The sequence below is a fragment of the Diabrotica undecimpunctata genome, chromosome 8 (genome assembly GCF_040954645.1).
Source record: "Diabrotica undecimpunctata isolate CICGRU chromosome 8, icDiaUnde3, whole genome shotgun sequence".
In the NCBI taxonomy this organism is placed as follows: domain Eukaryota; kingdom Metazoa; phylum Arthropoda; class Insecta; order Coleoptera; family Chrysomelidae; genus Diabrotica; species Diabrotica undecimpunctata.
The window spans coordinates 116,610,029-116,624,723 of NC_092810.1; the positions used below are offsets into that span (position 1 = coordinate 116,610,029).

General features: G+C 31.6%; 1 protein-coding gene across 2 annotated transcripts in view; it reads left to right on the top strand.

Moving 5' to 3' along the window:
- LOC140447889 (cytochrome P450 6j1-like) overlaps window positions 1–14,382 on the top strand; it is a 30,177-nt gene extending 15,795 nt beyond the window's left edge. For both annotated transcript variants that reach the window (XM_072540807.1, XM_072540808.1), the window contains exons 3-5: window positions 5,637–5,849; window positions 9,164–9,403; window positions 14,134–14,382. In XM_072540807.1, the coding sequence (XP_072396908.1) occupies window positions 5,637–5,849; window positions 9,164–9,403; window positions 14,134–14,315 (635 nt within the window). In that variant the 3' untranslated portion in view covers window positions 14,316–14,382. The remainder of the gene's footprint in view (window positions 1–5,636; window positions 5,850–9,163; window positions 9,404–14,133) is intronic.
- Window positions 14,383–14,695: the final 313 nt, after the last annotated feature.

The following is a 14,695-nucleotide window of genomic DNA, read 5'->3' on the forward strand; positions in this document are numbered from 1 at the left end:
GGTGGGAAATTAATTACCCTTATACAGTTTGTGAAACAATTTATTAATTCAAAAATACAAAAATGCATATATGGGTGACAAAACTAATTTAGGTCTCAACTACAGCAGTGTGGAATGATTTAAAACATTGTTTTGGGCATAAAGCTACTTGACAATAACTACATATAATGTTCGTTCGTTTTTCTTCTTTTTTTTGTTGAGCAAAATCTGCATCTTGTATAATTTTTTTGAACATCTGGTAAATGTGGTCCTACATTTCTCAGCCGAATTTCGTCTGGAACACCAAAGTTGCCCGTTTTTTTATTTTTAAATATCACAGGTCGAGATGCCTTTACTGTAAAGTCACCTATGAGAGCTCTTCCAAGGCGAAGCCTAAAATCCTTGTGAGAAGTATTTTTTTGATCATGAATTCTTGTGTACATAATATATGCATTAATTACACTTGCATCTAAAAGAAAGAAGAACAATCTCATCCACGATTTTCTAGACTTCCTGCTTATGGGATATGATGCCCTAAAGTGGTCAAAGTGAGCAACTCCTCCCATGTTTAGTGTATAATCTGCAATAACTTTTGGGCACATTATATCTTTCTTTGTGCCATCTCTTTGTGTACGTTTTATCATGGTTACTTCATGTGGTTGATTAGCAGTTGTAATAACCGTGACTTCTTTGGTATCCAACCACTTTATTGCTGTTATAGGGCCACTGCTCAAACAATAGAATTTTTCTTTTTTGCTTCTTTGCTTTTTCCTCATGAAATCGGGCAAACCTTTGCGATTAGGTCTAACTGTACCCATAGCATACAGCTGTTTAGCATATAAATCTTCCAACAGTTTGCAACTCGTAAAAAAGTTATCAAAAATAACCAAAGATTTGTGTGGTATATCTTGGCATAATTCAGTTACAACCTTGTATCCCAAGCCATCATTTTCAATGCCTTCAGTTTTTCCAGTATAGATAATAAACTGGTACAGATACCCAGTAATAGCATCATACTTTGCCCAAATTTTATAACCACGCTTAATCGGCTTCTTGGGCATATACTGTTTGATAGAACTACGTCCTTTAAATTTCACCATACATTCATCAATAGAAAATCGACTTCCAGGTTTGGCTTGTTCTTTGAAAACTTCATTTAGTCTATCTATAAATGGTCTTATCTTATACAGTATATCAAAGTTAGGTGAACCTCTCTCTGCAGCTGCTGAATTGTCATTTAGATGGATATTTTCTATTAATTTTTTGAACCTGGTTATTGTAAAAGCTTTGGAGATAACAGGATTATTATAAAAAGGATCACTTGACCAATATAAATCTTTGTCTGGTACAGGGTGCAGTCCCATTAAAATAAAAACACCTAGCAATGCCCTTATTTCTTCTTGGCTAGTGTTTTTGTAATTTTTGCTGTCTTTTTGTACAGCATATAAATTCGTTTGAGCAACAATTTGTTCTATTAGATCACAAGGGAAGAAATTCTCAAAATAAAATATTGGTTGACTTTTATGAGTGAATTGAACATTTGACTGTAACACAGGCTCAAATTTTGGTATTTCTGGAACATCTGTTTGAGAGGTCCATTGTCCAGTAAAATTAGTTAGCGTAACCACTGGACTCTGTTCTACCAAAACACTTTGATTTTCTTGTTGGTCATTCTCAGATGTTCTTTCAGTTGTGGAATTTACATCAACGGTTGTAGAAGGAACAATTTCATCAGATTCACCAAGCAATTGCCCAATTCTGCTATCAATAACATCTCCATCGGACTTACCGCAAACAGAAGTAGATGGGGATGGTATAAAAATGTCGTCATCATCATCATCAGTGTCGAGATCAACATCAGACCAATCTTCTTCTAAGGTAGCAAGGAGTTCACGTTCTGATAATCCCCTTCTTGAATTCATAATCCTAAAATATAACAGAAATTTTAATGTTTCTGGTGCATGACTTTTGCGTTTTTTTTTTATGGAATTGGATAAGGGGAATAATTTTCCCACCAACTTCAAAGACAAAAATAACTATCTTTTCATAAATTTGTATAACAAATTACAATGTATTTAGCTTGACCAAACAATATATATATATATATATATATATATATATATATATATATATATATATATATATATATATATATATATATATATCAATAATACAATAACTTTGTACTTACCAGAATTTTTGGAGCCGATTCACCAAATAATTTGCAAAATTGTAACAAAAATCAACTTTTAGCGGCAAGAAATATCATAACCTATGAAAATCTAGTTGTCGATTGTCAACTAAAAATCAGATCCATGGAATAACTGTCAGAATAGTTGGTGTATTTATCTATGAAATGAATACGTAATATCACAAAATTCAACATTCTGTGTATTGACAGCGACAATCGGAATTTGGCGGCAAAGTAAAGTGGGAAATATGTTCCCGTTATCTTATTAAGGGTTAATTAAAAATACGAAAAAGTAAAAAAAGGATTCAGTTATCAGTACTGTAGACTAAAACGGAGCTTCATATTAATCAACAAAATTGTTGGTTTTACTGTTTTCTTCACAATCTTATCATATTTTTAATCAAATTTCTATTCAGCAGCAGTTTTTTGTGTGTCTTTTTTAACATTTCGACATGCTTACATTACATTTTAACAAATTATTGTCAGCTTTAACATTTTGTAAACTAACGGCCACTCCCTCGTTAGGAACACAAATGGACTCTTCCGCTGTGACTGTAAATATGAAAATATTTTAATAATAACTCTTTTGAACTTTTACTTCTATATGCGCGTTCGACGTTGGAAATTTGTACGGGAGTGAATCGGCAAAATCATTACATATGTAAGATATAGGTAAGAGAGGAACGGAAAATTTATTTTCTCTCTCTTTCTCTCTCGGGAATAAAAATGTTAATTTTGGAAATAAATTTAATATTTATTAATATTATTATTATTTTATAATAATTCGGTAGATATATACATTTGGCCAAAGCCTTTTACAAATAAATATTCTTTCTGAAATTTTTTAGGATTCGTAATAACGTTTCCATTTTTGGAATACAATAAATAAATAAACACAAACACAAAATACAACCAAAAAACTCACATCTTAATAATGTTCTTGTCAAATAATGACATTGATTAGCCACCTTATTATTTAAGGTTACTGGTCGAATGAGTTGAAGTGCGGTATTTAGAACCAGAAGTCGCGAGTTCGATCCCAATATGGGAATATATTTTTTTAATTATTATGTTCTGATTTTTGTCACTTTGGTTTTTAAAATCAAAGAATGGAAAAATCATAATATCTTTTTTAATATTGTTTCGATAATTTAATACATTATTTGATTTTCCAAACTATTTTATTTATCATTGAATATTTAGTACATATTGTAGTCATGGGCATAGAGATGAAAGGGGCAAATATAACGATTGTTATTTTAAATTTCTTTTATGTATATGTTTCTATGTACGAAGATAAATCTCAAAAAAGGTCGAGTTTATTTTTGAATTAAGAGTTTTTGGCATATATATGATACTAGTGACGTTATCCATCTGGGAAGAAAGGGTTATTCTTTCACCCTGGGTGAATTTAATAAGATTTTCACAATTTAGTGGGGGTTTCACAATTTGAAACGGTGCCACAAAAAAAATCAAAAAAATCCAGAGACCTAATGGTTTATACAAGTGCTTTCTAATAATATATTAATTTCTCCATGGTCCCATTTAAAAGTATCTTACAAAATGGCGCCAATACGCTATTAATAAAACTAAGGCTTAGTTCAGTTACCAAAAAAATTTAGTAATTCAAGTTTTAAGTTTCAGAAAAGAGTTGTTTGGGTTATTTCGTTTTTTTCTCCACGTTAACATATTGAATAAATTCATTCATTTTCATTAGAATATATGTTAAATATGTTGTATTTATCTCCAAAATTTGTGAGAACAAACTATATACTAAAATTTTTGACCCTTTTAATATTTATTATTAAGGACTGAATAGTTATTGTCTGCCTGTTTTCTGCCTTTATGTGCTATAACTATAAAGGAAAAATCCTAAAAACTTGATAGTTGATACATAGCTTGGTCCAAGGTCGAACCCTATTGAATTTTTTTTCTTATTCTTATTCTTTATAAGCAATTCTGCTTGTTCATTGGCGAATTAATACATCTATGAAAGGTTGTCAATCCGTTTTTTGCCCGGCCGTCCGATATTTCTGGTGACTTACCTCTTGCTATTTTGATGACGAGGGTCTCCCCCATTCTGCTTATGGGGTTACTCTATTTTAATTTTTTCTATTTATTGTCTTTTTGCTTATACACTGTACTGTACATTTTCTTTTAATGTCTTCACTTCTCTTTCGATCTCACAGCGTATTTCCTGTAAATCTTATCAGTACTCTCACTCTCATCTCTGCCGTTTCCAGTAGCCTTTGTGTTGTGGCTATGTCGGGTCTTGCTTCTGATGCATCTGTCATTATTGGTCTTACACTGACTTTGTAAATTCTTGACTTTATCTCAGTGTTAATGTCTCTGTTTCGCCATGTAGTTTTATGAATTCATTCTGTCAGTCTATTTGCTTTTTGTACTTGATTTCTCACTTCTTTGTCCAAGACTCCATAGCTACACAATATAGCTGCACATTAGTAATAATGGTATTTTATTTCCATTACTTTTTATAAAAATATTAATTTAATCCATTATTTACTACTCCTATCACAGTTCAAATGTTGTTTATATAAAGCAAACGATGCACCATATACCTATATACCTAATTATGTTTCTCTTTCTGCTCTATCTTACCTATAGCATTATATATGTAATGATTGTGCAGATTGACTCCCATATAATTTGTAACGGCGAACGCGTGTATAAAAGTATAACTTCTACCGGCAGTCCACTGGACTGCCACACCCGCTTTTTTTATCGAAGTTTATTACAATAGTCGAATTATTAATTCCATAAATCCTACATTGTATTTATATGAAATTATATTTATATGAAGTTAGGAAAATATAAATAAATATCATTTGATAGCAAATTTAATTATTATATGGACCAAATAAGTGTAAATCGGTATTTCTAAAATTTAAATAATATTTACAAAATTTAATAAAGTAATTTTAATATTTATTTATTTTTTATATTTTAAACAAATTTAATAAATTATTATGTTTGCTCTTAATGTCACCTGTTTACTTATTACCACGGGATACACTTTGCAACCCATTTTTTTTATAATTTGTCACAATTTACCAGTGATTTGCAGGTGATAGTAAATACTCAAATGATTATTCGTCTCTAATATTTACCACCCCAAAAAAGAAAAAATTTAAGATAATTTCGGTTTTTTTCTATCAGGTAACTTTTTATCATAAGTTTCAAAAATAGTTGTCTTAAAAAGAAAAAATGAGTTCAGCACCAGTGGTAAATCATCATGTTTTCCGGAATTCGATAATATTTCTAGAATATACGAAGGCTATTTCGGAAGTGGAAATTGAAACGTCAATAAACGTACTTTAACCTTTAATTGTGGCTTATTCGATAATATATATCAAAAGAGAATATTCAGTTGTAAATTGTTATTATAAACAGAACTTTACATAATAAATATAATAATATTTTTATAAGCTTAACATTTAATTTACAGATTTGGAAATGTCCGTCTCAAGTGCAATATTCTTTCTAATAGCTGGTAAGGATGCTTTAAATACACTACTTGCTTTTACTCTGTATGAACTTTCTTTAAATGAAAATATTCAAAATAAATTAAGAGAAGAAATCAGAGAAAATGTACAAAAGTTCAATGGCATTACCTATGATGGAATACAAGAAAACAAATACCTAGAAATGTGTGTTAACGGTAAGTTAGTTTTTAATATTTTTTACAGCTTCTGCCGCATCCCGCATTTAAATCGTCACCTTTGTCGCTCTCTTCATTTTCCCCGTATTCATTGCTCTATCTTTCGTTATTACATTGGTTTCTTCCCCTTTTTGTATTGTTTGAAGTATAGTTAAATGATTCTTTTGGCCATAGCTAGTTAGATAGATTATGTGTGGCCTTTAAGACCATGGACCTCACCTCTCTTCGACCTATAGAAATCTTTTGTGTATACTTTTTCTAGTTACACTCTAGGATTCTGATTAAATTGATTAGCTTTCTAGATGACTTGTTTCCTATGTCAGAAGGCGCTAGACTGACCTCTCTTAGGCGTGTATCTTCTGCCGTTTCTTTTTCATTGTCACCGAAACGACAGTTCTCGCTATCTGAGTTGATGATTTTTTTAAGATATCTCAAAGGGCAGTGATCAGTGAGAAAACCAGTGACCATCCTGATATTATTTTTACTCATTTCGAGAGAGCGCTTTGGTTACAGTAGGCGACACTTTTATAAGTCTTTTGCTTACTTTTATCCTGGTGTGTTAGAACAATGTAATCTTAGGTGATTGAGTTTCCAGGTTCAGAGTTCCGTTCTGATATAGCTTTTCGATAGTCCACAGAAAGGTTCAAGACACTGGAATTATCCCCTTTTTTTTCGAGGCTGTCAGATTCCCCATTTCCTGCAATTCCCTTGTGTCCTGACAATCACATCAAAGTTACTTTGTTGCATTCCGCTTTGTTATATTTTTATGTTGGGTTTTAGGCTTCAAGTCTTTCGAAATGTCTTGCGGCAGGTCCAACTTGCCACCAAGGTCCTGGATAAGATTTTTTCAAAGTGACTATTCCAGGTAAGTTTTTCATCTAGGGTCATCCACAGATATTTTGCTTCTTTGGAATAGTCTAATATGATGCCATTTATAATTGGAGCCCATAAGTTGTATTTACGTCTCCTTGTGAATGGTGTCAAAGTTGTTTTGCTGGGGTTGTCATTTGGTTTTGGTTGACAAAGGCCCTGCTTTGAGCACCAACTTTTAATTTCGTTAGGAGCAATTCGCATGAGACTAGATATAGTTTGACGATTTGGTCATGCTTTCCCCTAATTGAAACAACTAGGTCATCTGCGTAACCTTGTTTTCTTTTTCTTATTATTAGTGAAGCTTCAATGCTCTCCTTTACTAGTGCTCTTTTTGTGGATTTAAATGAGGTGTTATCTAATAATCTCTATATGTTAATAAAAGCACAAATAGTTGTTTGTTTTACCACCATTGTCTTTTCAATACTTTCGACTAGGGAATTCGGAGCATTTATAGTAGATTTGCCGGTCTGGTAGGCAAATTTATCTTTGTGAAGTAGTTTCCTCGTAGAGTTTTGCTTTCTATGTAGTAGTTTCTCCATTGTTTTTGGGAGGAAGGAGGTGAGGCATATGGGGCAATTAGACTTCGGTTCGTTTGTAAAACGCTTCACCTCCTTTGCGTCCCTACACATTTTTAGAATGTGACCTAACACAAGGCTTGCTATAAAAAGTCTCTGGAGTTGCGTCTGTATTTGCATGAAGCAGTTTTGCAGTAAAACAAGAAATATTCCGTCCCTACTCAGGGATTTAAAAGGTTTGAAGCTTCTAATGGCCCATTCGATTTCGTTTTTGTAAAATTTATTTTGCGCTAGTTGCTTACTGGATCTGTTAAGGCCCATTGGAGCCTCTGCCAGCTGAATACTTTGCGGTAAATCTTCTAGTATGGGTTAAAAAGCAAGAAAATAAGTCTTTAAAAGCTCTCTAGTAGGTTCTCAGTATATTCGCCATTCTGATTTTTGATCAGTCCGATTTCGTTGGTGTGATCTTTGGAGAGACTTTAAAATCTTTGTGCAGGAGCTAATCCTGTTATCTCCTAGCATATTTTCCTCGAAGAGTTCTTTGTTGTACTCGGTAAGGGCACTTTTATACGAGTCCAGCTACATGTACATTGTGCCCTATTGAAGATTTGTCTTAGCTTCTTCTTAAGTTTAGACAACTCTTTATTCCACCAGGAAATATCCCAGTAGTTATCTTATATTTTAATGAACAACTTAATTCATATGCCTTTATTATGGCATTTTGAAGTTGTCATAAGGCTCTATCTAGATTTTTCTCTACGTCGAGCTATGTATCGAGTTTCTCCATTTCTCTTTCGAGGCACTCTTTATAAGTGCCCCAATCAGTCTTTTCTTGGGGCTCGATATTCCTCAGATGCGTTTAAGTCAAACCTTATGTGTTGATGGTAAGACATTGAAGCTTCATTCGAGAAATGCCAATTGTATATTTTATTTGCAATATCTAAGTTGTTAGCAAATGTGTAGCTACCCCATACTATGTGATTCATTTGCATCATAGTGAAGAATTAATTTTCTCTTCCTTCTCTTGAACCATGCCATGAGTATCTGTACTTCATCTGGAGGTGGATGGTTTTCAGAGTGACCCAGGAGATAGGCCAAGGCAGTAACAATTTGTTACTTCTTGTCTACTTCTGTGGGCATTTCCACTATTGCGGTTACCAAATTTGCCGTGGTAAATTCTGAAAGAAAAATGAATTTAATATTATTTGAGAGCAGTAGCGCTGCTCTTGGATTGTCAGTATTGGTACTATAGAGTAATCTACATGATTTTATGTTGACTCTTGTTTCTCCTTGTTCCTCCGTGTCTTGTTGAGTATAGGTCCTCCATTGTTCCAAGGCTCCTGTAGGAGACCTATGGCTAGGTTGTCTTCAGTAAAATTTTTTCTAAGTACACTGATAGATGCTTTTGAATGTTTTATTTGTGGGTTTATTTGTAGACAATTGAGCCTGGATTTAATGTTGTAAGTTGGTGTGAGGATATTTTTAAATTTCCCTTTACCTTTTTTGTCTGTTTTTCCAGATTTTTTTTGGCCACTAGCTGATCACTTCGTGTCAGGCCTCTGCTTGCCTGTCCTCCTATATCCATCTTGAGTACTCATCCAAGGCCTTAGACATCGTAGCGGAATATTAAGACCTACTTGTTGTAAATTATTTCCTGTCACTCTTGACTCTTCGTAAGACCATATCTATAATTGATCACATGCCACGTTGACTTCAGCCTTTCGGAGGATTTGCTGTCCACCGAAAGGAACCAATATTATTACTACTTCTTTAAATCCTGGTTGTTTTATACCTTATTAATTATTAAATTATAGCTACATTGTATACACATTTTACACACTGTATTAAGTAGTGTAATTATTGTAATTAAGCATTGATTCTTCTTTTTTAAAAACAAATAAGTTGTTACTTGATGATATTTTTTAGAAACAATAAGAAAATATCCTCCTATACCGTTCATAGACAGAATGCCTCTCTCTGATTACACATTTGAGGGTACCGACTTAAAAGTACAAAAAGATATGACAGTAATAGTACCATTTTATGCGCTTCATAGAGACGAGAAGCATTTTTCTAACCCTGACGTATTCAATCCAGATAGGTTCGCAGGAGATATAGAAGAAGGAGTTTATATTCCGTTTGGAGGAGGACCAAGAAATTGTATAGGTATATATTTAATTATTAATTTATTCTATGCATTATATTATAGAATAGATATAAATATATATATATATATATATATATATATATATATATATATATATATATAATATATATATATATATAAATATATATATATATATATATATATATATATTTATATATATATATATATATATATATATATATATATATATATATTTATATATATATATATATATATATATATATATATATATATATATATATATATTTATATATATATATATATATTTATATATATATATATAAATATATATATATATATATATATATATATATAAATATATATATATATATAAATATATATATATATATATATATATATAAATGTTTTTGATGGGTTGGGGTCAATAAAAGGGACTATTTGTTAACTATTTAATATCTCGAGCTTTCAATTGTGTTTACAATTCTTATCAAGAGCTGTTAAAAAAGACAAAATATCTTATAAAGTTGAACTAGAAAGAAAAACATTTTTTTGTTAACTCAACAAAAAAAATTAGTTTCGTTAATAAAATTGCTGCAAATGCATTTAAAAAGAATTAATACTAAAATGCCCTTATCTAATAAATTCTTCCCTGAAATTTTAATGTTTTTGAAAACTTTTCTTAACAAAAATAATTGAATTTATAAATAGTTTAAAGTAGCAACCAATTACAAATAAGCATCAATGTTATAAATGCCAACTTAAATTTTTTACCTTTGACAATTATATTGTCAAAAATAAAATTTTGTTTTTGACAAACAAAACAGAAGAAGATTTATTCACCATTAATAGATGTCTGAAAAAATGTAACAGATATATGGAAAATTAAATAAAAACGTGATATTTTTTAAGTTTCATACTTCTACCATATGTAGAGTCCCTCAGGGAGCATATCATGTGGCCACTAAAAAATGTCAACTCCTCTTCTTTATTAATTAACAGGGTGATTTGTGTAATTGACCATTTATTTCATTTTACTGTAGTGTTTATATGACTCATTTGATTTTTTTAATTTTTGCATGATACAGTACACTACTATTAAACATTCGACTGGTATTAGCTAAACTAAAAAATTCCAGGACTGGCTTTGGAAAAATTAATTTAGGGATTCGTATTAAATATTACACCTTGTATATATTTTTTTTTAAATGCAATAAGTGATTTTCAAACTACATAACTAGCCAATGAAAACGACATATGCGACAATGTTGTCGCACTTTTATTAAATTTTTAGTGAACGATCAACTCTTACCAAAAATAGAACAACCATAATGAAGTATCAAATTATAAGGTAATTAGTTTAAACAAATGTTATAAATTTTAAACATTTTAATTGAAATGATAAACTGAGTCACTGCACAACAAAAAACAGTAACTACTAACAATAACGAAAAACAATTTAAAAAAAACTAAAAATATGTACATAGTTATGATAAACCCATAAATTAGAACTGGAAAAGATACAATAATGGTAACAAAATAAAAATAATTCAAAATAGATTTTCGAAATAAAACCCTGCAGCCTGTACACATTTTTGTTGCCGAATTGTTAATTGACGTATTGAATTACGGATACTCTGGGGATCGTTTCTAATAGTATTACAACAATGTATAGTTCTATCAATTAATTGTTGTCGGTTATTAATATTCACTGCCTAAACTAGTTGCTTCAATCGTCCCCAAATATGGTAATCAACGGGATTGAAATCAGGGGATCTTGAAGGCCACGAAATAGGACCTGCACGTCCTATCCACCTGTTGCCATAAACATTATTGAGATGTTGTCTCACTGCCAGTAAAAAGTGTGGGGGTGCCCCATCATGCTGAAAATACATCCCTCGGATAGCAACGTTCGCGTTGGCAAGCAAATTCGGCAAAATATTTTGTAGAAAGTTCAAATAGACCTGCTCTGTTAAAGGACCATCAAAAAAGTGAGGACCTACTAATTGGTTATTTATGACACCAATCCACACGTTAACCGAAAACCTTAACTGAGAACGACATTCTCGAATAGCATGTAGATTTTCTTCTGCCCACACATGTGAATTTCGTGAATTATTTATCCCGTCTCTGGTAAATTGGGCTTCATCTGTAAATAGTGTCCTGTATAGCGTTGGTCGATTATTGTTAATCCATCTACAAAATTCCAACCTATCGATCTCATCTCCAGCATGTAGTCGCTGAACCATTTGAATGTGATATGGGTATAGATAAGACTCTACTTACTTTTCATTGAGTAACATTGAGTTCTCGACTTACTTGTCTAGTGCTTATTGTAGGGTTCATAGTAACGGCGTCCATAATGTCATCTTCCTGCGCTTCATCTACATGTCGCTCTGTTGTTCCACTAGGAAAAGTGCCATTTTCTCGCAAATAATTAAAAACTGACCCAAATGTTGGATGACTGGGAGTTCGACGATTAGGAAATCTCCTGCGATATTCTCTACTAGCAGCCCTACCATTTCCATTACAGAATCCATAAACAAATATTATGTCTGCATATTCTGTGGTCGAAAACTGATGTGGCATTTTGAACGAAAGTAACAAAAGCTCTACCAAAACTAACACAATGTACTTAACGTAGATATGACAGAAGAAATATGTATTCTTGTACACATAAATAACAAGTGATAATGACAATAATGACAATGGGTATAAAATATCAAGAAACGTCAAACGGTCAACGCCAACCTTCATTTTAAACTTTTTTAGATTTATTTTTATTTAGTACAGTTGATGCAATGTATTATTATTTGACATAAAATTTTAATCATTTACAATCAAAAAAAACTAACACATACAAGAGGTTTGACTTTTTAATCAATTTAATTTATTATTTATCGAAAATAATGCTCCAATACGATCTATGAGTAAAAATTTAAAATTGAAAAACAATTGATTCTATCGTAGAGATAATACAAAGTGACAGTAAAGATGTTAATTTTCTACGTATTAGATTATGTTGTAGAAACTCATTTTAATTAAAATGTTTGAAATTTATAACATTTGTTTAATTAATACCTTATAATTTGATACTTCATTATGGTTGTTCTATTTTTGGTAAGATTTGATCGTTCACTAAAAATTTAATAAAAGTGCGACAACATTGTCGCATATGTCGTTTTCATTGGCTATTTATGTAGTTTGAAAATCACTTATTGCATTTAAAAAATATATATACAGGGTGTAATAATTAATACGAATCCCTAAATTAATTTTTCCAAAGCCAGTCCTGGATTTTTTTAGTTTAGCTAATACCAGTCGAATGCTTGATAGTAGTGTACTGTATCATGCAAAAATTAAAAAAATCAAATGAGCCGTACAAACACTACAGTAAAATGGAATAAATGGTCAATTACACAAATCACCCTGTTAATTAATAAAGAAGAGGAGTTGACATTTTTTAGTGGCCACATGATATGCTCCCTGAGGGACTCTACATATGGTAGAAGTACGTAAAGTTCCTCATGACTCACCCTGTATAAATTATAAAGAAATAATATAATTATAAATTTTACTTTCTAATCTTTTGTTTAAATTATTATCACTTTTGCTAATACAAACCATTTCCAAAAAGTCCTTTTGAATTTATTACTTTCACTACATAAAATTTTTATGTTATCAAAATCCATAATATGGTCATTATCGATTATATGCTCTGTCATTTTGATTTTGATTTGTAACAGTGCGCAATTTTTTTTATTAAATATCATAAGACAAACTTATTTCTTTTACACGCAAATAAAATTATTTGTTGCTCACACATACTGCTCTACACAACTTGCTAACTCTACTAAAACATGCAGAGATATAAAACAATTTTATAAATATATATATATATATATATATATATATATATATATATATATATATATATATATAATGATTGTAGACCACGCGAATATCCTCCAAACAACAGGCGCCCTAAATCAATTCGAGAAAGTAGACGAGTTCACGTATCTAGGATCTTCCTTAAGCAATGCAGCCTCCTCCCATACGGAAATTCGCAGAAGAATAGGGATGGCCAAGAACGCGATGAGTCGACTGTCAAAAATATGGAAGGACCGCTCTTTATCCAAAAAACTCAAAATGAGACTGGTACGGAGACTCATTTTAAATCTTCAGTTACAGTGCCGAAACATGGACAATAAAATCAGAGGATAGGAAAAGGATTGACGCATTCGAAATGTGGTGCTGGAGACGAATGCTACGCGTCTCGTGGACGGAGCACAGATCCAATCAGTCGATTCTCGAAGAGCTAAACATTCAGACCAGACTCTCCTCTCAGTGTCTTGCAAATGTTTTAAAGTTTTTTGGCCACATTGCGAGAAGAGACAATGACAACTTAGAAAGACTAATTATGTGCGGAAACGTAGAAGGACGTAGAGGCAGAGGACGCTCACCTATCCGATGGTCAGATCAAGTACAGAAAGCCACTGGAGAGACGTTTTCCGAGTCCATGAGAGCAGCCCAAAATCGCAAGAGATGGAGAGAATTGACAGCCCGCATTGTAGGAAATCACGATCCTCAGCAATTTTGAAATTTAAGAAAAAATAAGTTGGGCGTGAATGAAATAAAAAAGATTCATATATTTTCCATACATTTTGATATTTTTTTTATAAATCCAATTATTAGTTATTAAATTATTTAATTGTATAATCTAGTAGAAACAATTTTTTTCTATTCAATATAAATTATAAATTTTTTTTAGGTAAACGCCTTGGGATGCTGGGGTTATCGGTAGCAGTGTCGTATATAGTACTCAATTTTCAAATAGAAAAATGTCCCGATACTCCAAATAAGCTAGAGTTTGATCCTAAAAGTTTTGCACTGATTTCAAAAACCGGTCTTCCTATTAAAATTACGCCAATAGAAAACGAAAAATGTTTGTAAAGTATTATAGTAAAACTGTTTTCTTTGTGTGTATTTGTTAGTGAAAATAAATTGTATACCTACTGAATTACCAGGCTTGAAATTAGTCTACTTAGTCTACTCTAGTAAGATTTTGCTCTTGTATTTTTTAAAAAATCATGTATTTTTTAAGTTAAATTGTAACTCTTAATAGACACATCAGAAAAGGCAGGTGTCCATGGGTTACAATATAACTAGGTATCTCTGAAAGTTGGGAGCCAAGGTAGAACAATAAAACTCATAACTTTCTTTGGGAGCCAATTATTAAGCCTTGTCTAGCTCAGTTTCTCAGGTGTCTTATTTTAGAAGTAAATCTGAACAATAAGTTTGGCTGGAACAAATAAACTAACAGCATATGGAGC